This window comes from Hippoglossus stenolepis, chromosome 11 (assembly GCF_022539355.2).
Source record: "Hippoglossus stenolepis isolate QCI-W04-F060 chromosome 11, HSTE1.2, whole genome shotgun sequence".
Classification (NCBI taxonomy): Eukaryota; Metazoa; Chordata; class Actinopteri; order Pleuronectiformes; family Pleuronectidae; genus Hippoglossus; species Hippoglossus stenolepis.
The window spans coordinates 9,249,459-9,272,060 of record NC_061493.1 but is presented as its reverse complement, the minus strand read 5'-3'; the positions used below and the strand labels follow the sequence as shown (position 1 = coordinate 9,272,060).

At 42.0% G+C, this 22,602-nt stretch overlaps 3 protein-coding genes across 3 annotated transcripts; 2 read left to right on the top strand and 1 right to left on the bottom strand.

The window, feature by feature from the left end:
• Positions 1 to 421: 421 nt before the first annotated feature.
• On the top strand, positions 422 to 2,693 carry fbxo36b (F-box protein 36b). The gene is made up of 4 exons (XM_035170659.2): positions 422 to 575; positions 1,320 to 1,428; positions 1,988 to 2,160; positions 2,371 to 2,693. Exons 1-4 carry the CDS (start codon positions 480 to 482, stop codon positions 2,551 to 2,553), a joined length of 561 nt encoding a protein of 186 aa, XP_035026550.2. The 5' UTR covers positions 422 to 479; the 3' UTR covers positions 2,554 to 2,693.
• Positions 2,694 to 8,110: 5,417 nt separating this feature from the next.
• On the top strand, positions 8,111 to 15,405 carry grk7a (G protein-coupled receptor kinase 7a). The gene is made up of 4 exons (XM_035169320.2): positions 8,111 to 8,899; positions 10,095 to 10,550; positions 13,016 to 13,296; positions 13,585 to 15,405. Exons 1-4 carry the CDS (start codon positions 8,303 to 8,305, stop codon positions 13,922 to 13,924), a joined length of 1,674 nt encoding a protein of 557 aa, XP_035025211.1. The 5' UTR covers positions 8,111 to 8,302; the 3' UTR covers positions 13,925 to 15,405.
• Positions 15,406 to 16,895: 1,490 nt separating this feature from the next.
• atp1b3a (ATPase Na+/K+ transporting subunit beta 3a) lies at positions 16,896 to 21,984 on the bottom strand. Its single transcript, XM_035171602.2, has 7 exons — positions 21,601 to 21,984; positions 20,153 to 20,281; positions 19,781 to 19,879; positions 19,493 to 19,686; positions 19,236 to 19,286; positions 18,607 to 18,693; positions 16,896 to 18,515 (listed from the first exon to the last, which is right to left on the bottom strand). Exons 1-7 carry the CDS (start codon positions 21,710 to 21,712, stop codon positions 18,348 to 18,350), a joined length of 840 nt encoding a protein of 279 aa, XP_035027493.1. The 5' UTR covers positions 21,713 to 21,984; the 3' UTR covers positions 16,896 to 18,347.
• Positions 21,985 to 22,602: the final 618 nt, after the last annotated feature.

Here is a 22,602-nt window from a genome sequence, read left to right as displayed (position 1 = left end):
AAAGTGACTTTCTTAATCATTCAGAATGATAAAAAACTGATCAATTCCCTTTATTAAAAGTATTTTTTCAAATGTGTTTTTAATGAAAGTTACCTTAAATCCCCTTTAAGTGTTATCCATATCTTCTTAATGTAATTTCTATTAAAGAGTGTAGAATAAAGAATATATAGTTTAACACTATGCCACAAACTGAGCAATAACTCAAAGTAATCTTTCAAGATGAACATTTTTAAAAAGTACTGTAATCCTCTGCAGTACTTTTATTGTGCAATTAATAAAAAACTGAGTGTATTCCCTTATCTTTATTTATATGTAGAAGTTATATCATGAAACCATGGAGATTCATTCATTTTCAGTTGTGTTTTTTAACATAGTTTTATTTGTTTACTTTAATTTTGACTTTAAAAAAAGATGCCAACTTTCTTTCCGACTTCTTGACTGAGAAAGCCCTGTTGCCATGACAACGCCCAGACTTCAACATGGCGTCCCTTCTTACGGACCCTCTGCTGGAAATCTGTGGCCGAGGACCTGCTCCCAATAAGAACTTCTACTATTTAACTGTCACCAAGTCCGATGTGAGTATTGATGGAGGGAAACACGTGATTTTTATATCTGGTGCAGCGGACGTGGCGCCACTGAAGGACGTTTACACTATAACTCAACTGACGTTAGCTCGACTTGCTACAATCATAGCAGGGTTAAGGTTAGCGTGAACTTGGTTAGCTCGACTTTATGTTGGAGGATAGAAGCTACACACACACACACACACACACACACACACACACACACACACACACACACACAACTATTCCTGTTAGGACTTTCATTCATTGTGGACAGTCTAACCAAAATCTCACCCCTAACCTTTATGACTAATTATTTATATATTATTTATATTATACTGGACTGGCCCCTTGCCCTAATCTTAACCATCACAATGGAATATCTAGCCTTAATCTAATTTGAGCCCTAACCCTTAAAAGCAAGTCCTCCTACAAGTACACACACACACACTGTTGGGTTTCCAGCTACAGTGGGTATCTTCAGGACAATATGTTGACATGGTGCAAAATGTCCTGGAAGATGATTTCTCAAAAAGAGTTTGATCCCTGATAACTGTTACCACTGTGAATACGCTTTTCCCGTCATTACAATAAGGACAACCTCCTATAATGATTGTAACCAATCCCATTGAGTATGCTAACTGGTCTTGTGTGTGGATTTATTTTCACAGCAGTATACCTGAACACTGTTGGGTTGCCGTGGGTTTTTCATAGCTTGTTCAATTATTTCTGACTATATACTTGGTATACTTCCAGGTGAAATGGAGATGGTGGACGATATCTCTGCGAGCTGTGGACAGGTACGCCAAGCCTGGGGAGCTGAGGGAGTCTCACCAGCAGTTCCTGGACAACACTTGGCTGCAGAGTAAGGACCTCAGGGAACAGTCTCAGCTGTGTTTTCACTACATCCCACAAATCTCCCAATTTGCATCTGTGCATGGTTGTAGATTAATAATTAACAGACTGGTAATGTTATTAGCTTTTCCTATAATATGGACATGGATATGAACAGCAGGAGTAACCATGATCTGTAAATTATGTTTGTGGAAAGTGTTATATCTTTGGAGTCATTTTAAACAGAGACCACCCACACAAGTCACAACTGCTTTTGAATATGTTCAGAAAAAGCTGTAAAGTGGCTTTGGGCCCAATTAGTAAGGGCAGCTCACAGGTTTGGGTGGGTTTTGCCAAGTGATGTTAAAAAGAGTGCACATGGTCTATAATTTATTCCTAAATACATATCGTCTAGTTTCTAATAACCCTGGACTTTGATAAGCCTAGAACAATATACATAGCATTATTTTAGTAAGTTCTGTTTGCAATAGAAATGTACAGAAATCAATGCTTTTTATTATTCAGTGTTTTAGATGACAAATGGAATCCTTGTGTAAGAATGACAGCTAAAATAACGGGCTTCTTCCCAGGTGAGGTCGGTTTGGTTTTCGGCCGTCCGATCCTTCAGTACACCAAGGCTTTGTGCCAAGGCCATTTTGATTATCTGGACAAGCTGCCCGACTTCTTGCTTCTGCGGATAATAAATTATCTTGAACTAGAGGATGTGGGTCAGCTCGCACGAACGTCACGTAGGTTCAGGAAGGTGAGTTTATGGAGACACAAAACAAATGCTACTAGAAGTAAATTGTATCCTGAGATAAGAAAGTCTATTATTTAAGGTTTCATTCCTGCACATTTTTTATTTTACCCCTGTCTCCTGTGAATACATCATTTTTATTATATCTAAAGTAGTGTGTATTCTTCAATGCAACAAAATCTGGTCTTTTGTTCTTGTTCTTATTTTGCTCACCAGCTATGTGGGTCAGAGGAGTTTTGGGAGCAGGCGGTGCGGCGGCGCTGCAACACTGTTCCAGTTGACGTGGAGTCTCTGGCTCTTGAGGAGGGCTGGCGCGAAATCTTCTTCACCAGCAAGCTACAGCTGCAGAAGAAGATCAGCCGCAGGAGGCTAAGGATCGAGGGGCAGACAGGTCTCTGAGGAAAGCTCAGAAACAAACCAGACGTCTAGTTCGGAGTGAAGAATGTCATCCTGGCATCGTTGGCTTTGACCACAACTCTTACCGTGGTGTTGATCCTGACCTCAGCCCTGAACCTGAGGCTGCACCTGATCCCAGTCAGTGAGGAAATGAGGTACTGTGGGGGTACATTGGTGCAGAATTGAGTAATTGGTAAAGGAGACAACAGTACTGAGACAAACGCATGACACCTAGCTGAAGGTTGAGTTGGATTCAGTGGCATCTAAAGGTGAAGTTGCATATTGCAACCCCGACCTCTCGTTTCACCCTCCCTTTGTCAGCCTATCATACTGTGTTTGAAGATCTACGGTGGCCTTCAGGTGACATATAAATACAAGAGGTCCTCTGTCCTGTCGTACCATGGTGGTGCTACATGACAGACGCCATGTCTCCTAAGAGATCCCCCTAAATCCTGCATACTGGACCTCTGAGCCTTCTGTCCAATTTTGACTTTGTTCTGTTTCTTTGTACCGAGAAAAGTGTTTCTTTCAGGGCTAATGTTATATTTGTATGCCATATACACACATTCCTCTCCCATCCAACTTTTCTTTATCAAATTTATTTTTTACATGATTGTTAGGTATTAGTTATTGGATGTTTGGGGATTTGTTCAATTTGTATTTCTACTGTGCCATGACTTTTCTGATTTAATAGACATTAATAAGACCAACACAAGATATAGCAGGAAATTGTATACTATATTTATTGCTCATTATAATACACAAGTTACAGTAAAGAATATTGTATGTTCTCAATTTAGAAATAAAGCTATACTGTCTGTGGCTACTGTCATTCTTGAACTAATTCTGAGCAGAGTCTCGAGGTAACACAATCATGGTAACTAATGGCAAATATATAATTACTTGATAATGTATAATTTTTAGATGATCAATATGATGCTTTACTGTGGGGCTACATGTAAGTAATATGTACAGTGTTTACTCTAATCAGGATAAAAGTTATTGTTTTTATTCCATGTGGCAGGGGAGCAGTTCATTTGGAACAGTAGAAAGTACAGCTTCATTTGTTGTAAAGCCAGCAACAAGTGGATGACAACAGACAATCAATAAATGCAAATAAATACAATAAATAAATCACATAGATTCATTTAAAAAGCCAGTGACAGGAGGGACAACTGAGCCTTTGAATCTGTTCTAACAGCTTCTAACATATACTTAGCTTTGGCTGTACATTATAACATTTTTACAAACGTGAAGTACTGCTAATGATTGTAGTTATAAAGTTACAAAACCCCAAACATGGGTGAATAAAATGTTTTTAAATAATCAGGACTGTTAATGCAGCTGTAATAACATTAAGACACAATCACTAACAGAATAGAAGTAAGTAAAGTTTATTGTTATTGCTGTTTTCACATACAAGAGTCACAAAGTGCTTTACAGGGCCATAAAAGGTGTATTTAAAATATAAAGTAATGACGAGCACAGTTTCAGAGGCATTTCTGGCATTTATCATCCGTCAATTACCGTTACATCAGGGTTTGGATTCCTGGAGGACACAGATAATGTGAGTGAGATTTGATGGGATTATGAGTGTAGTGCACATAGAAACATAAACAGTCCCCTAGGGGGCACAAGCTGCTAGTGCTAATGGTCCATCCTGTGCTGAGCTCAGACTGACATCATCACTAGCCTGACTCTTGTATTGCTTTGCTCTATGCTGGTAAATGCTCTGTATGCTGGCAGATATGCCAAGTGTCGCCGTCAAGTTTTTTTAATTTAAGACAGTTTGATTAAAGACAAATCAAACTGGATTCTGACATAATATCCCTGCACTTGTTACTTAAACTTCGATGCTTGAGACAGTTTTAGCAGCGGGGTTATTTCCTTGCAAACACTCGCTACACATTTGGGTCGTCGTGCTCCAGCTCTGTTCAGAGTTCGTTTCCTCTCTTCACAGCAGGGTCCAGAGCATTTTCACCTCAGACCAAATAAAACAGTCAGTCACTGACCTTTTTGACCTACAAGAACTTTGAAGCCGTTATCTCCGCTGACACTCCTCTGGTTTCACTTCAGCACCTGGTCTGCTTCATTCTCATGTTGTGTGTGGAGTAAGTCCTCTTTATGAGAAGTAATCACAACAAGACACCTTTTCATCAAAGGGTCTTAAAAGTCTGGAAAAGTGTTTAAATATTATGTACTTTTAGGCAGGTCTTCATTATTTAAGCCTTTAAAGCTACCTGTTGTCCTTTAAAATTAGTTTTTTGAAGTGAACTGTCTCCTAGACCAATGTGGAACTGACGACTGCTCTCAGCTCGGCTGTGGGACAGACTATGGATTCCTATTGTCTCTGCCTGTGGTTTTAAAGATAATGTGGTGTTTCCAGGGTAATTCTCTACTCGGCTGCTTCACTCTATCTTCAGTTATTGGGAAATGTGAGTAATTCTATGACTCTGATATTCCTTGATATCTAATTTTATTGATTAGGGCCTAAAAAAGGGTATTAAAAAATCAAAAATTTAACTAAACCTGCAGAAACCCTGGTAAAATATAGTGCTACTTAAACGTGGAGCATTTCAGTGCTCCCGCTGCTTGCATCCAACCCTTTACCGTGCATGTGGTTGTGTTGTATTAATGTGTGTGGTCACTTAATTTCCTGGTTAACCTCATTTGACATGACATCATTATGATTGAGAAAGACCACAGACACATTTCCATAATGGAGCCTTTTACTCTCTGCACTAGTGATTTGTAACCGTTGCCCACTGCTCTGCTGTAAATATGTTCCGTCTACTGCCTCTTCTTGTGGAAAGCTTTAAGGGGGACCATAAGAGGATATAGTCAGCCCACGTAAAGACCATGTAGTGGGCCATGTGGAAAATAGGATATGCTCTGTTCATCTTAACCTTTACTCCCTCCTCAGTCCAGCGTAATCCTCCCAAGGTTGAAGGAGCAGGAAGCTCAAAGAGCAAAACATCTAAAATCAGAAAAGATCATACGTCTGAATCACAGCAGGGACGTAGAAGAACACCAGTTGCTCTTGTGTTTGTATGTATGCATGCACCTCTGCTCAATTTCTCAATATCTCTAATTTATATAATAACTCCATTTTTTACAAGTTTTTTAAAAAGCTGGTGCCCTACATACATTTTTCTTGAATGAATGCATTAATTTGTGATGGACCCTTGATGCCAGTCCCAGTGCTCTGCAGGGATCCAGTGTAGCGTAAAAAGCGAAACTCATAGAGTGATGTGTGAGTTCTCCGTTCACCTCTGACTCTCCTGACCCGGTAAAGATGAAGCCTGTGGCCTATTTTTATCCAGTCACGAGGCTTCTGCACTTTACTGACACTTTGATCCATTTACAAGATGGATTTTACATTTACGGCAGGTCTCTTTACACAAGGTATATCAAGATGCCTCTCTCCTTATCTGTGGTAAAGGTCCTTGTTCACTGCTCTTATGTCCCTTCTTCCTTTCCTACAATTTAACCATTTGCTGTTTTTCACTTTTACTCTTGGCACAAATCCAACTAAAATCTAAATTTAGCTGAGGGAAATAATTATAAATAATTTCACTGATTGCTGTGTTTATTTCATTCCTTTTTATTTTCAACCTTTTGCCCACGTCCATCTTTTTTGCTCCATGTGTGGGCGTCAGCGTGGGCATTTGTAAGTCAAAGGGCTGAGTCTGGAGCTCTCTGACGGCCAGCAAAGCCCCTGATCTACTGCAGGGCGCTGACGGCTTGAGACCATTTGAGAGAGGATTAGCTAATATTATCTGAGGTTAATCGCACTGAATTAGCCCACATCACCATAGTTGTGGCGTAGGGTGGCCGCCAACAGCAACAATGGGGGAAAGAAAGTACCAATTCATCATATTACACAAGTAAAAAATGATGACGGCCCGTCTGGTGTGAGAAATGTGCTGCAGCAGCTAATGCAGCTGTAATAAAAGGAGACAGCGGATTCACATACAAGGAAATGTAACACACTGGTGTTTGTCTGAAAAGTTTTGGGTTTCCTCTCGTGTGTGTGTGTGTGTGTGTGTGTGTGTGTGTGTGTGTGTGTGTGTGTGTGTGTGTGGCATCGCATCGCTGTTAGTTACCAGCTGCATCACAGGTCTTCAGTTCTGTCCCAGTTCTGTCCTCAGGCTGTTTATCATAAAACCCTTAGAAACAAGCTTTGCTCCCACAATGATCTGATCCCCTGAGTGTCTGTGGTGACTCGTGATTTTCATAACCAATGCTACATTGTTGCTTGTTACATGAAATATATGTAGTGTGGGAATTTGGGAAAAAACTTGTGTTCAAATTTTATTTTTATTTTGTGTTGTTGCTTAGTGGATAAATGGAGCAAAAATTAATTGATGGTAAAGAAAGCAACTATTGTGATCTCATACTCACCAAGCACTTACTCTGTTATTACTGATATTCCTTACAGCGTCCCACTGGGCACCTAATGTTTCTCCATAGACATGAATGCATTACTTCTCCAAATCAAAAACATATAGCAGACGTGTGTAAGTGTAGAAAGCTGTTATCCACATCTCTATTAAACGGAGACTCGATGTAAAATTGCTGTTTAATGGCGTGTTAATCAGTATTTTGGATTATATTATAAATACAACATTTTGAAATTCCCTGAGGAGAACATTTGAGTTTGACATATCTTATCTGTATTCATCTGGATTAGTATTTACATACTTGTAATGATAGTCCTAACATGACAAGTAAACTTTGTCACAGTAGAACATAGCAGACATCCCTCTGCCCAATCTGGCAATGTTTAAAAAAGTGTATCCACCCCCTAATCAAATCCTCAACCCCAAAATTGAATGGGGTCTTCCATGGCCCGTTCCAACCCTTCCACCAAGTTTCAAGAATGTGTGTCGTTTTTTGCGTAGTCCTGCTAACAGACAGACTAATGTCTGTTATGACCTCCTTGGTGGAGGTAATAATGCTCTGTAATGTTCAGCAGATTTTCTAAAATGTTCAAAGTTGCTGTCATTGTAAAGGTGTGGTCAATGAAACAGTGTGAGGTCAGAGAGCGAAGCAGACAGGGGATGAGTAAGCTCTCTGAAGTAGCTGCTCTGTTGAGACTGGGAGCAGGACAGAGAGGGACATGAGGATGCATGAGCTTATACAGCCATGTCCTAGAGCCATGAATCTCTATAATGACTTCTTCAATTAAGGTCATCTTTATTCTGCTCAAGGCTCCAAATAAACATTTATATCCATATGTTATCGAATCAAATGTAGAGACTTTCTCCAGAAAGTACAATGACAGTTATTTTGAAAGGCCTCATGCTATTTCCAGGGCATCTTCAGCCTCTTTTACTTTTGCTTCATCTCACCATGAAATGCATAGCTAACAAGACATTGGACCACTGATGGAGACTACTGAACACCATGAACAAATATAGAGGGCTACAAAGCCTCTTAGGATAGAGCCCGCTTATGATTCCCTTTACGTGCACAGCATCCTCGAATAGGCCACACAAAGATCCTTAAGCCAAAATCCCTCCCTGGTATTTAATTCTAAATGAGTAATTACTGGGTGTGTCAGTGTGTCTTAGGTTTGCAGGTAGGTTGGGCGAAGGAGCTCATTTGCACGCTGGCTTCAGAGAGAATTGCACTCTCACACAGACACACAGATTCTGAAAGAAGCCACGTCGATTGAAAGAGGGTATCCCTGGGGAGCCACTGAAGATTCCAGTTTCTGAGGGGGGACAGACCACATACAGCCGCCAAGATGTGTGACATGGGGGGACTGGATAACCTGGTGGCTAACACGGCCTACCTAAAAGCCCAGGGTGGTGATGACAAGGAGATGAGAAAGCGGCGCCGCAGCTTAGCTCTCCCCAAGACTGAGCAATGTGCAACAGTAAGAGCCGCCATTGAGAAGGACTTTACGTTGCTTTGCGAAAGGCAGCCTATTGGCAAAAAGTATTTCCGTGAGTTCCTTTCAAGTAACGCTGAGTTCAAGCTTGCTGCTGATTTCCTGGATGAGCTGTATGACTGGGACCTGGCTGAAGGTGCAGTCAAGGAAAAGGCACGCCAAAACATCATCAAGAAGTTTTGCAAGACTGATTCCAAGACCTACCTCTCATTTCTTACCGGGGAGATTGCTGACAAATGCAAGTCTGTGACAGATGCCAACTTTGAGGAGGTGATGAAAGGCAAAGTCCAGGATGGTGTAAGAGAATTTCTGAAGGACAAACCCTTCTCAACTTACCAAGCCAGTCCATTCTTTGATAAATTCCTCCAATGGAAAGAGTATGAGAAACAGCCCATCAGTGACAAATACTTCTATGAGTTCAGGACTCTGGGAAAAGGAGGCTTTGGAGAGGTAAGCATGCAAACATTTTATTCAATATGTAGAAATATGTGTTATGGCAAATGAATTATCTTTAAAATCTATAAACCTTGGTTGAATGAGTCTCCTCAGGTAAGATGGCGTAATCAATTAAAAAAAATGTGTATTACATCTATATTTTTTAAAACATAAGCTAAAATTGCAAGATAATATGCATTCAGTATCTTTTGAAATTGTAATGATAGAGCTCTAGTTGAGCAAATCACAGTTGTGCAGTGTCAGTGTCTTTGGAAAAACCTGAAGTAGGAACGTAGGTGCGTTACAAAAGGATAGTATAGCACAAGTGGTCCAACGTTGCATACGTGAGGATTTACCTTGTCTCAAGGTGACCATGAAGATATCTGGTATACAGGCACAACCTACCTAGCGAATATAAAATCGAGAGAAAAAAACCCCGGAAACTTTGTTTAATGGTTCTGTTTTAAATGATGAACTTTATGTGGACAAATGAAAAAGTCAAAATTTCTCTTCAGGTAACTATGTAAATTGCAAGCTCTAGAAGCAGTGTTCCTGTGAATGAGATATATCAAGCTGAACAAGTCAGATGCATATAAGATTGTGTAATCTCTGTTAATATTTTTAAAGATTTCTGATATGAATTGTAAAAAAACGGAGGACCTACAATCAACCCTTAAGGGAACCCCTTCACTCCGTCAAGCTCTTAGCAAAAAGCCTACGTGTACAACCGAGAAGAACTTGTACAACTTGTGTCATAAATGCTATGTAAGAAGTTGAAAATTACTGTTTTGCTGTTGTCTAAATCTATTGTGATTGTACAATACTGTTTTCTTTAGGAGAAACACTCATGTACAGTGGTTCAAAGTTATACAAACCACATGATTGCTTTTTTGATATCTGAATATATCAATATTAAAAGATGTGATGACATAGTAGATTGAGGATTTAGAGTATCGGGCAAATTTATTTTACTGCCGTAATACTGAAGATCCTTTTTTATTTTTTAAAGTTTCCCTAAGAGAAATGTTCATTCCAATCACTGTTTCAAACGGAGCATGAGTAGTAGTCACTACTGATCAGTGTTGTGCAATGGTTACGGTCAGCATGTCACTCTGGTACCATGCGTGGTGGGATTGATTCTAATCAATCAATAAGGAGAACAGCTTGTACAGTGGCAGTAAAAAATACTTTCAAATTTGTCTTCCTCAAGGTATGCGCTGTACAGGTGAAGAACACAGGCCAGATGTACGCCTGCAAGAAGCTGTGTAAAAGGCGACTGAAGAAGAAGAATGGCGAGAAGATGGCCCTGCTAGAGAAGAAGATCTTGGAGAAGGTTAACAGTCTGTTTCTGGTCAACTTGGCCTACGCTTACGACAGCAAGACCCACCTGTGCCTTGTCATGACCCTGATGAATGGAGGAGACCTCAAGTACCACATTTACAACATAGGCTATGATGGCAAGGGTGTAGACAAGGGCATCGAGATGAAGCGCATCATCCACTACACAGCGCAGATCACCACCGGCATTCTGCATCTGCACGACATGGATATCGTTTATCGTGATATGAAGCCGGAGAACGTGTTGCTGGACAGCCTAGGCCAGTGCCGACTTTCAGATTTGGGTCTGGCCATTGAGATTGTTCCAGGGAAGACAGTCACTCAGATGGTGAGTAGATGCGCCCACGACAATCAAATGGCTTTTGAAAGACAACAAACGGGTGCACTGAGTACACCAAGTTGCACTCTCAAACCATTGGGGTGCTGTTAAGATGAGAACACCTAGCTGGGTAATAACCGCGATGATTAATTGGATCCTTGTTAGACTTGTACAATACACCAATGGGCAAATAAAATCAACCCCAATTCTGTGCAACTGAAATATTTTAGTCAAGTCATCATCTGTATGCTTGGACTACGTTTAAGACCACAAACATCCACACACAATCTGCAACAGAACAGAAGACCACGAGCCCAGAGACCACTGGTTCCTGTCTTTGTTAATTTATCAGCAGAATGAGGCTAAGGCTAAAACCTGAACTCAGGTTCTTGGACAGGTTGTCAATCTTGTTGGGGGTTTTTGCTTTAAATCCGGACAGGGATTACTGGAAAGCTTAAAGATCTGTGCAATGAGAGTCTCTGAATCCATTATATAACTCATTTGATCCTTTAGCAGTCAGATTATACGATGGCCATTTATAGGCTACGGACCTATGTAGGGGCTCTGTTACAGAACTCAGAGGTCCAGTGTTTGATAAAGCGTTTCGATAAGTGTATGAACATTTCTGTCAGTGACTTGGAGGCACAGATTTTGTTAGTTTTGTGAAGGTGTTACCTGGAGAATGTTGTACGGAAGTTTCTTCCCACAATTCTTCACAAACCCTGTAATTCTTCTTCTTGCCTTGAGAAAAATAGTGAGTTCAGTTTAATGTGAAACCACACTGGCTACACAAGGGTGTTCTTGCATCTAACTGCAGGTTACATGACAATTTGCAAAGCACAAGTCATTATCACTGTGACAGTGCATTGTGGTAGACACTCAGGTCAAACACTGCTTTAATAATGAACAAACACGGTGGATGGCCACAACCTTTTAAAATCCGCCTGCCTAATCTATGCAACATTATCTTCAAACATTACATCACATACCTGTGCTAACCTATGGATGACCTGAAAAAAGATAGAAAGTTTGCTGCAGGGTCTCCTTAGGCCTTGTGGCATCAAAGAGTAAGCTCTTAGCTCTATGAAGGTCCAGTAAGCTCATTATCCAGTACACTGATGCTCCTCAGCCAGCCAAAGTGACTGGGCTAACCTTCTATAGGCAAGGCTGGCTTTGGTCCCCAAATCCTCTTAGTGAGCATTACACAAGTCTGTCCCCGACTAGATGGTCAGATCCAGGTAAAAAACCTACACTGAGTATGTTTAGACATGGTAGTTTGCAAACAAGGTCACTTCAACCCAGCTGAAAAATATCTACAGATGGGTCCCTTCGCATGAACCAAGATCGGATTAACTCTTGTTATAACTTTATCGTGCGGTCGTACATGAAAACACTTGAGTAACCAGAGAGTGCAGTTTCTTTCTTTGTTAGTAAGTTTTTCTTTATAAGTTTACCAACACACACACACACACACACACACACACACACACACACACACACACAACACATATGGAAGACGTTTGTGATAACGCAAACGTATAATAGATTTTTCATAGACTAAAAGGTTTTGCATGCAAACCTTTTAGTAGCCTTTAAGCTTAAGTTTGGTCAATGGAGTTGTACTATCATACCTTCACTAATCAGTCAGGGCGGCTGGTCCAGTCACATCCTTGGCCAAGCCGTATCACACCATACTTTATATCAGTATAACAGTAGCAGAGACTAAATATCTTATAGCAAATTGGCTATAAAAGGACAATGCATCCTACAGTTCTTATGATAGCTACTGTTTATATATCGCCTCACCGGCACCAATCTCACCTGAAAACGATTTTTGAAACAGGGTCCCTGCCAGATTAAGATCCAGGCTCTATGCCTGTTCACAGCATGTGTGTGCATTGTTCATGTTTTGGCTGTTGTGTAATTCTGCTGGTGGCGATCACATCCAGAAATGGACGGTCTTTATGCAGGAGGCTGGACAGCTCTGTCAGCGTGTAGACACATATGACTCTTGACAGGTAGTAGGCTTAGCATTAAGATTAAGCTCCTGCTCCGAGGCTGCGGATGAGGTCGTACAGGGAGATGCAGGGAGCCACGGGGGGAGGGGTGCAGAGGAGCCGGGACAGAGTTGCCCAGAGAGGGAAAGGTGAAGATGGCGAAAACTAGATTAAGGTTTCTTGTAAACCAGGCAACACATTTAGTTCAAATGTTGTTCTTTAAAAGTCTATTGTTCCACAAGTCCCTCTCTCCGTTCTCTATGTCTTTACAGGAACTAAGTTTTGCACTGTTTGCATTGCTCGTGTTTCTGAACTATACATAAATCTGTTAATTTCCTTATCCTGCACGGAGAATCTGAAATCGTCTAAACATACACACAACACTATGCATTCAAGCATCTTCAAATGTACTATAACGGCATTTATAGGTGAACCCTATTTCCAGTCTTCCCTCCTGACCGCCTCTCCCTTCCTCAGGCTGGCACTGGAGCATACATGGCCCCTGAGCTCCTGAACAAAACCCCGTACAGGACGTCAGTGGACTGGTGGGCCCTGGGCTGCAGTATCTATGAGATGGTGGCCGGCTACACACCTTTCAAAGGCGCCGAGGCCAAGAAGGAGAAGGTGGAGAAGGAGGAGGTGCAGCGTCGCATCCTCAATGAGGAGCCAAAGTGGGAGCACAAGTGCTTTGACGCCACCACCAAGGACATCATCCAGCAGTTCCTGAAGAAGAAAATCGAAGAGCGCCTGGGCGTGAAGTAAGAGGGTCTTGTATTCTGTATAGCCTTTAGCAAGAAACATAGTGTTAATGGCTGTTCACAATGGCTTAGTGAAATTAAATTCTTCTTTTGTAGTTAATTTCTCAAAAAGGTCACGTCCACGTATAATATGGTTGTATAGGAAAGCTTAGTGGAAATGAACTGTTGAGAAACCCTTTACCTCAACTGTAACCAAAGTTTTGCACGACTTTGTTCTTCTTTCATAAAATCCGACATCGCAATCTTGAAAATCTGACAGAGAAGACTTTTTTTTTTGCTTCTCTTTAGGAACAACCTGGAGGATCCCAGGAAGCACAACTGGTTCAAGGCCATCAACTTCCCCCGCCTGGAGGCCGGGCTGGTGGATCCTCCTTGGGTACCCAAGCCCAACGTCGTCTACGCCAAGGACACCGGCGACATTGCAGAGTTCTCGGAGATCAAGGGCATTGAGTTTGACACCAAGGACGACAAATTCTTCAAGGAGTTTAGCACTGGCGCTGTGCCCATCCCGTGGCAGCAGGAAATGATTGACACTGGACTATTTGATGAGCTCAGTGATCCCAACAGGAAAGAGGGTGGAGGAGATGTAGATGACGAGAAGAAGTCTGGCACATGTATATTGCTGTGAGCAGCAACAACCACGTGTTTGATGTATCACATGCCAGTCATAACGCTCTATATTTTGTTTGTTCTCTCACTAATATTGCAGGATCCTGTTTCATGAAACATGCGAGCGCCAGCGTCGTTTAGAAAAACGTCCCTGACTTGAATGTATGCTCATGGTTTAGAGATCTACTGCTTTCAGGGTGAGGTCCAGTAAAACATGGAACATGTGATGATGTATTTTGAGCATTTTCTTTCTGGTTCACAGCTTCTCTTGCAGTTCTAATGATGTAGACTCCAAAAAACGTAAGTTTGGAACCTGTTGATAAAGAATACTAGTGTTAGAGGAGTAAGATAAAGGCCTTGGTGCCAGAAATACCATAGTAAATACGATATAACTTTATGAAGAAACTCTACAAATCCAAGCTAAAAGTATTTGCAATAGAACGATAAGCAATGCTGATGCATTCAGCACTAATCTTTAAACAAATTGGAACAAGCACAAGTCCTCTATGAAACTGCTCAGTTTGAGTATCTTCTAGTGGACTGTGTAAATTTTATAGTATTTTTTAGCACTCTCCCTCCCTCCCCTGCCCTTTATTGATACAATCACAAGGTCTCACTGTTTCTACTACAAAAAGTGCTTTTTAACCTCACATGGCAGAAATAGTTCTCACCTTTCATTTTATATGTGGTGATATTAAACCTTCTAATTAAGGCCGATCACTGCATTTACATCCAGGTGATTTTTTCCCTTGGTTCGACATTTTAGTTTTATAAAAATCTATGAAAAAAATGGTTGCAACTGTTTGTATTGTATATAAAGAAATATATTTATCTATGCACAGAGATAAAGAAGAAGATGTAAGTATTAAAAGTAGGATTTGTTTTAAAAGGAAATGAAAAATACTGAACCCCCCTTTTCACCGAGTCCCTCTACTGTCGGTGCTATGAGGCTCAGCTCGGTGAGGAAGTGGAAACTGTGTAGCCCCGGGATGCTGGGAGAGAAAGGAGAGCAGAAACAGCAGGTCACTGCTGCATGTGGAAGATGTGGAAGACTTAGAGGAATTGGACAGTAAGTTCCTGTACCAGAAATGTGCAGGATGCCCCCGTTCACGGCCCTGAAACACTGATATTTCAGGGCTTTTTTTCTTAGTTTGAGATGAGTATAAATAACTCAAACTAGCCAGATTCTGAGAAAAAATAAAAAAAAATAAAAGAATCCACTGCTGTGGTTGTGAAGCTGAATTTACTTTTTAGAGACTTGGGGTAGTTCAAAATGAAAATCATTTTTATTCTTGTTTACTTGTCTCAGGGTAATTAATTGTTTTTAAATTTCAAGAGTTGAGTTTTTACAGTTTATGTTAATACAATATAAACATATATGATACATGTACTTGTAAATATAACATCAGAGGAATTGCTACGATAGAAATGTCAGATTGTAAAGCAGGAATTTCCTTGAATCTTCAATCGTTTGAATAAATTAAAATATTTCTTTTAAAACCTGTTTCTTTTCTGTGGTCATGAATGTTTCGGTTTTATTCGCTGGGGTCTTGCAAATGTCCCTATTACACATGGTTGTATTATTATACGGAGGAAAGTGCTGCTGACAAATCTTGGAGTAAAACCTAAAGATATCAGCTGCATTAATCCCTTGCAGGGTGCTGACTATAGCCAGGCTGTGCTCCAGGCCGCCACAAATTGGCAAGTTCAACTCTTAGCTGATAAGGCGATAACCAGTGTTATCCTTGAGTCCTCTTTTCTTAAATCAGCTTCGGAGGCCCTCAGGTTCTGCAGTGTTACTGCCAAGTGAAGGATCTGAGGAAAAATCGGCAGCTACAGAGCTGGGCTAATTATTTACTGTATGGAAGAAATTAAAAGACAATTGTAATGTTGCATGTAAGTGCCTAAAATTCGGGGAAACCGAACCTACCGATGGAGTCTAGCAAATCGTTGCAACGTAATTATAGAGGATACGCTCACAAGGGTCCTTTTCCAGCTCGGAATTTAGGTACTATTACATTTACAACATTTACAGCATATTTTTGCCCACTTTTTGAACAGACAGATGAAAATATTTATTTTCCTTTGTCTCAGACACCACTTGTTTATAGCCTTCAAACTCAAGGACAGTAAGAGCTTAGGAGGCACTAAGGTGGATTCTTGGGTCAGCTAAACCCCAAGAGATTATCTCACGTAGAGCAGGAGTCGGGTACACACTGCTGTTCACAGTGAAGGGCAGAGCTGCTGCCTCAGGGGGCGGTGGGAGCCGGATGGATGGAGGAGCAGTCAAATTAGAGCAGACAGGTGTGATCGGATTTCTTTTAATACCGATGTGATATAATCTGATCTCCACCAATAGTTTAAAACTATTGACACAGTGATTAGGCTGCAGTTTATGGCTCAGAAAACCTCTCAATAATGAAAAATGCAGTAAGACTATGTGGGTCAAAGCATCTGACATAACTGCTGAATCAAGCTTAAAGATGTGGTTTGGAACCATTAACAACATAAGAAAGGGGTTCAGCCAATAAGATCCTATCTCTTCTTTTGATAGACACTTACTGTTATCAGGCCTGCGGGCAGCGCCACTCACACATTTAATCCCTGTGGCTTGTTTGTGGTGCCCTCGTGTGGCTGCAGGTTTGCTCATTCAACCTGCATGGTTCCTCCTCACTTTAAACAACATGCTTTCAATTCAAATTCTTTTGTGTTAGATAATCTCATTTTACACCCATATTCATTTCAGAGTAAAAGAAAACAGAAAAGTCCAAAAGATGATTGCTTCCTGTTTTTTATTTTCTCCAACGCATAAATCATCTCATGCAAGTTTATCTTGTGATGCTTCTGTAGTTTTATATAAATATGATTTTGAATTCAAGACTTTTTAATTTTTAGATTCTTGAGTTTGAAACATTACTAGAGGGACTGAATACTATTTCCACCATTGTCAAAAAGCTACAGCTTGGTTAAGAAATGAAGAAGGAGAAACATTTTTCTTCAAAATCACTTTTATTCCACAATTTATTTCATCGGGTCTTAAGGCACCCTGAAGAGATGTTACAAGTTGTTCTTTCAAATGCGGGTTCCTTTTAAGACTGTGTAAACATAGCTTTGAATAAGATAATTTCCTGTAAATCTTTGCTTAAATGATTTCTTTACAGTGCACAGACATTGTGTTTTGTGACAAAAATACAGTGTGAATTAAGTAAATATGATAGTGTATTATATATATACATTGAAGAGTAATAGATTGGCAGACAATCAGATCAACAGGCTGAAGAAGAGAGAAAACTAACAAACAATCTTTGAGACCCAGAGAGATATACAGATCACGTAAAGATATACAGTACAAAGTTACAGTGAACCTCCTCCAGCACCTCTCCGCCTAAAGAGCATTTCAACACTGTACCTTCTGTGTGTGTGCGTGTTTGTGTTTGTGTGTGAGTGTGGCCTCAGTCATCAGCGACAAAACGCAGCACCGTGCGAGGTGAAGCGAGACAACTCTATCCCGTCCTGGAGGGCTCACACACATGTCGGCTATTGCAGTGGAGAGGTGAGTAAACAGGAAGACAGGCAGACGGACAGACGGACATGCAGACGGACAGACGGACAGACAGCACGAGACTGGGTTGTGGCAACGGAGGCCACAACACAAAGATCTATCTATAATTCCCTAACTATGGTCAGGATCACAATGTATTTATATGTCGAAATGGACTCTTGTAATTGGAATTCAATATACAGGGATACAGTGGCTATACTTGATTATCAAGGTACGATCCTATGAAATCTTTGTGATGTGAAAAATGTGAATACTCTGGAGATGTGTCGGAAACCCACTACTTTCTCAGATACACTATACAGCAAGATCCAAATCCTCTCAACGTCAGCGATGATACAGACGCTCATACAGGTCGGAGAGATGAAAACAATACTCCTTTCCTGGCAGGAGGAAAAAAATCGAAAGAACATTGAAAAGAAAGTCGTATCAGCAACTACACAATAGCTCCAAATGGCTTGGTTGCAATGGCAATAAGTTACCTAGTCACATCAATACTAAAATAAAAAATAAACTGAGTGGAGGATGAGCAGTGCAACGGGTGGAGGTATGAAAGGACGGATGGGTGGATGGATGGATGGATGGATAGGGAGGAGCTGAGCCTGTGTCTTGTTCTGGGAATCTTTGAGGAGGTCAGCAAGGAATCGTGAAGGAAAGAAGAGTCACAAATGTCAGCAAAGCAACATTCCATAAATCTGTATCAACCGGAAGCCAAAACCATCTGCATTTAACGCTTCGGCCCCATCCCAACATGCAGTCTTTGAGACACATCTGACACTTCCTTCCTTTTCGTTTTTTTTTTGTTCTTTTTAATCTTTAAACATAAATCCTTATCAAACATGGGCAGCCTCTGCACCCGGTTTCCCTTCTACCGGCCGTCCTCTTACTCGACCACCTTGATCCTGAAGATGACGCGACCCAGGAACTTATCCCTATCGTCGTTGTTGTTGAGGTCGGAGCCCTCTATCTTGCACTCCACCGTCAGCTCCTTGTTGTAGTCCTCCTTGTTGAGCAGCAGCTTCACGGCCACCAGGGGCTGAACGTAGCTCTCCTGCGTCAGGGGAAAGAGGCGGCCGTCTGTCAATAATGTGTCAACGTGTCGACGTAAGCCGACATGATCGGACTGGGGGATGAGTACTTACGTGAGCTTTCTTGCCGTAGTAGGGGAAGTACATCTGATCAACAAGGCCTTCTCTGGGGAAATAATGCATCTGTACGGGAGTGTCTTTCTGTGGAGGAGAACAATTGTTTAAGCGTGTGGCCTTAAAGAAATGCATTATGTTGCATTATTATCATATTTGCAAGAACACATGAGACAGGACGTGGGGAAAAAAAGGAAAAGCAATGACTCTGCTGTTTATTGAAGATGTTTGAACGACTACGTGGAAAACGTGTCGTGTTCTGCTTTAATCTGCGAAAAGGACGTTTGAGGCTGAAAATAACGCAGATTAAAACGACTTGAAAAATGACACTGAGATGAGTTAAGAGGCACCTGCATGATGTTACATAATGAAATGTGCTAACACCCCTACTGGCCTTAATCCTCATCATTTACATACTGTATGTCTCTTACCCTAAGGCCATCAGAGACAGCATGCAGAAAGAAATCACACACAAGAAAACACAAACAAAAAAAGAAGGAAAAAACGAAAGAAAGATGAACAGAAAGAAAATATTGAGACTTTGAGATTTTTGTATGAGAGAAATAAAAAAGGAAAACAAAACACATACAAGCAAGTGGCACGTGCATAGTCAGGACAAACGGGTTTACTTTTATTGCGCAGCTGATGTAAGGCTTCCCGCGCGGCAACAGGCCAATGATCTATGAAGGAGACAGGAAGAGTAGAGAATTTTAGGGGGAAAAACAAACTTACATTTTTTTTTGTATTATTTTGGGGACTAAAACAATGTGGATTTGAAGGAAGCAGAGAGGAGGAAAAGGTTGAAAGAAATTAATGTAATAAAGTGAGACAATTCTTAGGCTTCTGACCACAAGCACGTATCAGTCAAAGTGGAAGTGCGCGTTACCCTGTTCATTTTCAGCAGCACGCACGGTTTTCCCTCAGAATATCCAAAGTTGGTGTCAGACAGGCCGGAGCAAAGACTCAGGGAGGATCTCTTGAAGCGGCAAGCTTTCTTCGTCATGTCCTCAGTGTCGTCCTGCAGAAAATGTTGTCCTTGAATGCACTCCTCATTCTTCTCCTGCTCTGTTTCGTTATATCCTGAGAGAAAGATAGAGATGCATAGTGTGGAGAGTGGAATTAATGTTATTATCCGGGTTTATTTATCCGTGTTTTGGGGGAGACTTGCACTTACTTTGCAGGAAGGACTCCAGGTGTTGGACGTACTGAGAGTACTGTTGCGGGTCGGATTTGTTGAATGCGATATCCAGAGTGTTGGGTCGAATCACCAGCCCTGCAACAGAGACGTAAAGTAAAGTAAACATTGTAAGTGATTCCAACAAGAGAAACTAATGCACAAGCAATTCTCCGTCCAGCTGCACTCATGTTATCTCACAGGATCAGACTTCAAAACAGGTCGATGCAAAAAGCAGCTGTAATGTAGTACATTATTGTGACAGCATCTCATTGGTGCAAGTATGAATAATGAATGGCTCAAAGAGAAACGCTGCCAGTTACAGTACCTGACAGCCCCAGCTCTATACACTGACCGTCCAGACACACTAACCTGGAGTGGGGACGCGGTCTCTGTACTTTGGCACATAGTCATCCAGAGTGAGCAGCATCACCCACATGGTCAGGGCGAACATGCCGGCCAAGAAACAGTAGAAAACCAGGTAGAACAGCAGGATGAGGCCTGGAGGAAGATAAGAGAAAGACAAGGAGAAAAGAAGGAGAAATTAGACATAACGAGGGAAGGAGGCAGAGAGGGGACATGTATTATTAACTACAAGCTTTAACCTCACACAGGCTTGGACAAATGCCTTCAGATGTTCTTTTACCGCTCCTCGGCTGCAGCCTGGAGAAAGCTGTCATTTGAGTGTACTATCCCTTTGAGAGGAACCATTTTGGAACAAGGGGGGAAATGCTGCTCAGTGCTAACAAACGTGGAGCCAGCATTCACAGCAAGAGATGCTCCATTTAAAAAACACTGTAAGTTTGAGGGAAGATGCTGCAGCGCTCAGAGCAGCTGCTGCCTCCTCCATCCTGGAGAGGAGGAGGGGGAAAAAGAAAGGGGGTCATAGCTATGGAAAGATCTGAGTCAAAATGGTTCACCACCATCCAGGCTCTCACAGCACGGATGCCCTCTAAGTTGACAGGCAAAAAGAAGGGATGGACCCCTCAGCTTCTTGCTGTACAACCCTCCCCCCCTCTCTCTCATTCCTCTTCAACAGTGTCCCACAATGCACCTGCCTAGTGCGTGAAAGAGAGAGAAAGAGGAGAGAGGGGAATCCCATTTGACCTTGACAGGCATGCTAATGTGGGCGGCCATGCAACTGCAATGGAGCATCCTACTGCACAGCAGCACAGGGGCCCAGGCAGCCTGACAGCCCGTGTGCTAGCCTATAGGAGCTGGCAGCTGGAGGGAGGGTGCTGTGGTTCTACCTCGCTCTGGAATTTACTGGGGGATCATTACATAAAAATGTGTGGCCTGTATCAGCTATGGATTCAGCTCGGGGAGGCTGGAGCACTCTCTTCTCATATGATTAGGTAATGATGGGGGGTTTCATCATCAGCTGCGGTCTACCGTGAGAATGTGATTTCCCTGGTAATCCTATTAATACAAATGATAAATATTAATAAGAAGATGCTCATCATCATCATCATCATCATCCTCATCACCTGGTTATTTCTGACTAAACAGAGGCTGGTGCGCACACACACACACGCACGCACACACACCTTTCATAGCATCATACATCTTGGTGAGCCTCTTGGTAGAGGCTTCTCCTTTACACCTTCATGTAGGCCTGTGATGGCCCCTCAGCTAATCCATTATCTACATGGCAGTCATTGTATTGCACACACTAACACACAGGCACATATATATAAATGCATAGATAGAGATTGAAGAGGAACACCTCTATAATGATTTGATATGGATTTTTTAAAAAAGGGACCAAATGCAGAGTCCGCTCATCCCCTGATTGGGTGCAGTGTGACGGGGATCCTTACCCCAGCTGCTGGCCGTGCGTCCCAGCAGCTCCCCGGTCCTCGGGTTGTAGATGGAGTCCTTCCAGCTGGACGTGTTCTCCTTGTTAGCCGGTTTATCCTCGGTGGTCGCCATGGTGGTGGTGTTTTTGTTTTGCGTCTCTGTCTTCCCTTTTTTAATATATATATTTGGTCCAAATGTGCGGTTTCTTCTGCCCTTTAAAAAAAAAAGAAAATGCAGAAAAGCGCAGCGGGGCGATGCGATGAGGCGAAGGGGCCGGCGAGGCGGCGGTGAGTGGTTGGATCAATGGTTGGGAAGGAGTGGGCGGTGTAGAAAAGAGGGAGAGCAGAAGGAGAGAGATGCTCTGGTGGAAAAAAAAACGAGAAGGGGAAGGTGAGGAGAGAGAGAGAGAGAGAGAGAGAGAGAGAGAGAGAGAGAGAGAGAGAGAGAGAGAGAGAGAGAGAACGTCAGTGACGTCTACACGAACCCATAAATAGAGCGCACATTATTTCTCCTCATCGTCACTCATGTTATAATGGCCACCGTGTGATTGGGGAACAAACTGGAGTCTCCAACATGTCGGCAGGATGCGGGGGTCGTTCCAACCGCGAGAACGGAGAAGTGACACTTTACGCGGATTTGATGCATCCAAGCGCGTCCGTGGCGCTCAGCAGAGAAGCTGCTCCATGGCTTCTGTATTATACATCACAGTCTTCGTGATTTGTTATGGGTTCGCTCCCCCTCTTCTTCTGCGTACAAGTCGTGCGCACTGAGTCACCAAACCGGTAACCAATCCAACAGAGGCTGGAGTCCACAGCGGATGCGCTTCTGAGAAAAGTCTACACATGCACGCGCACACACACACACACACACACACACACACACACACACACACACACACACACACACACACACACACACACACACACACACACACACACACACACACACGTTCTTATACATACTAGTAGATGATGCTATTTATGACTGACTGGCTGAGCATGGATATTTGGGGCATTTGCCAA

Coding starts and splice junctions, on each gene's coding strand:
- fbxo36b (XM_035170659.2), top strand. CDS start 480: ATGGCGTCCCTTCTTACGGACCCTCTGCTGGAAATCTGTGGCCGAGGA. Junction 576..1,319: donor TAACTGTCACCAAGTCCGAT/GTGAGTATTGAT, acceptor GTATACTTCCAG/GTGAAATGGAGATGGTGGAC. Junction 1,429..1,987: donor GGACAACACTTGGCTGCAGA/GTAAGGACCTCA, acceptor GCTTCTTCCCAG/GTGAGGTCGGTTTGGTTTTC.
- grk7a (XM_035169320.2), top strand. CDS start 8,303: ATGTGTGACATGGGGGGACTGGATAACCTGGTGGCTAACACGGCCTAC. Junction 10,551..13,015: donor GGAAGACAGTCACTCAGATG/GTGAGTAGATGC, acceptor TCCCTTCCTCAG/GCTGGCACTGGAGCATACAT. Junction 13,297..13,584: donor GAAGAGCGCCTGGGCGTGAA/GTAAGAGGGTCT, acceptor GCTTCTCTTTAG/GAACAACCTGGAGGATCCCA.
- atp1b3a (XM_035171602.2), bottom strand. CDS start 21,712: ATGGCGACCACCGAGGATAAACCGGCTAACAAGGAGAACACGTCCAGC. Junction 19,287..19,492: donor TGCTGCTGAAAATGAACAGG/GTAACGCGCACT, acceptor TCTCCTTCATAG/ATCATTGGCCTGTTGCCGCG. Junction 18,694..19,235: donor ACATCAGCTGCGCAATAAAA/GTAAACCCGTTT, acceptor TCTCCTCCACAG/AAAGACACTCCCGTACAGAT.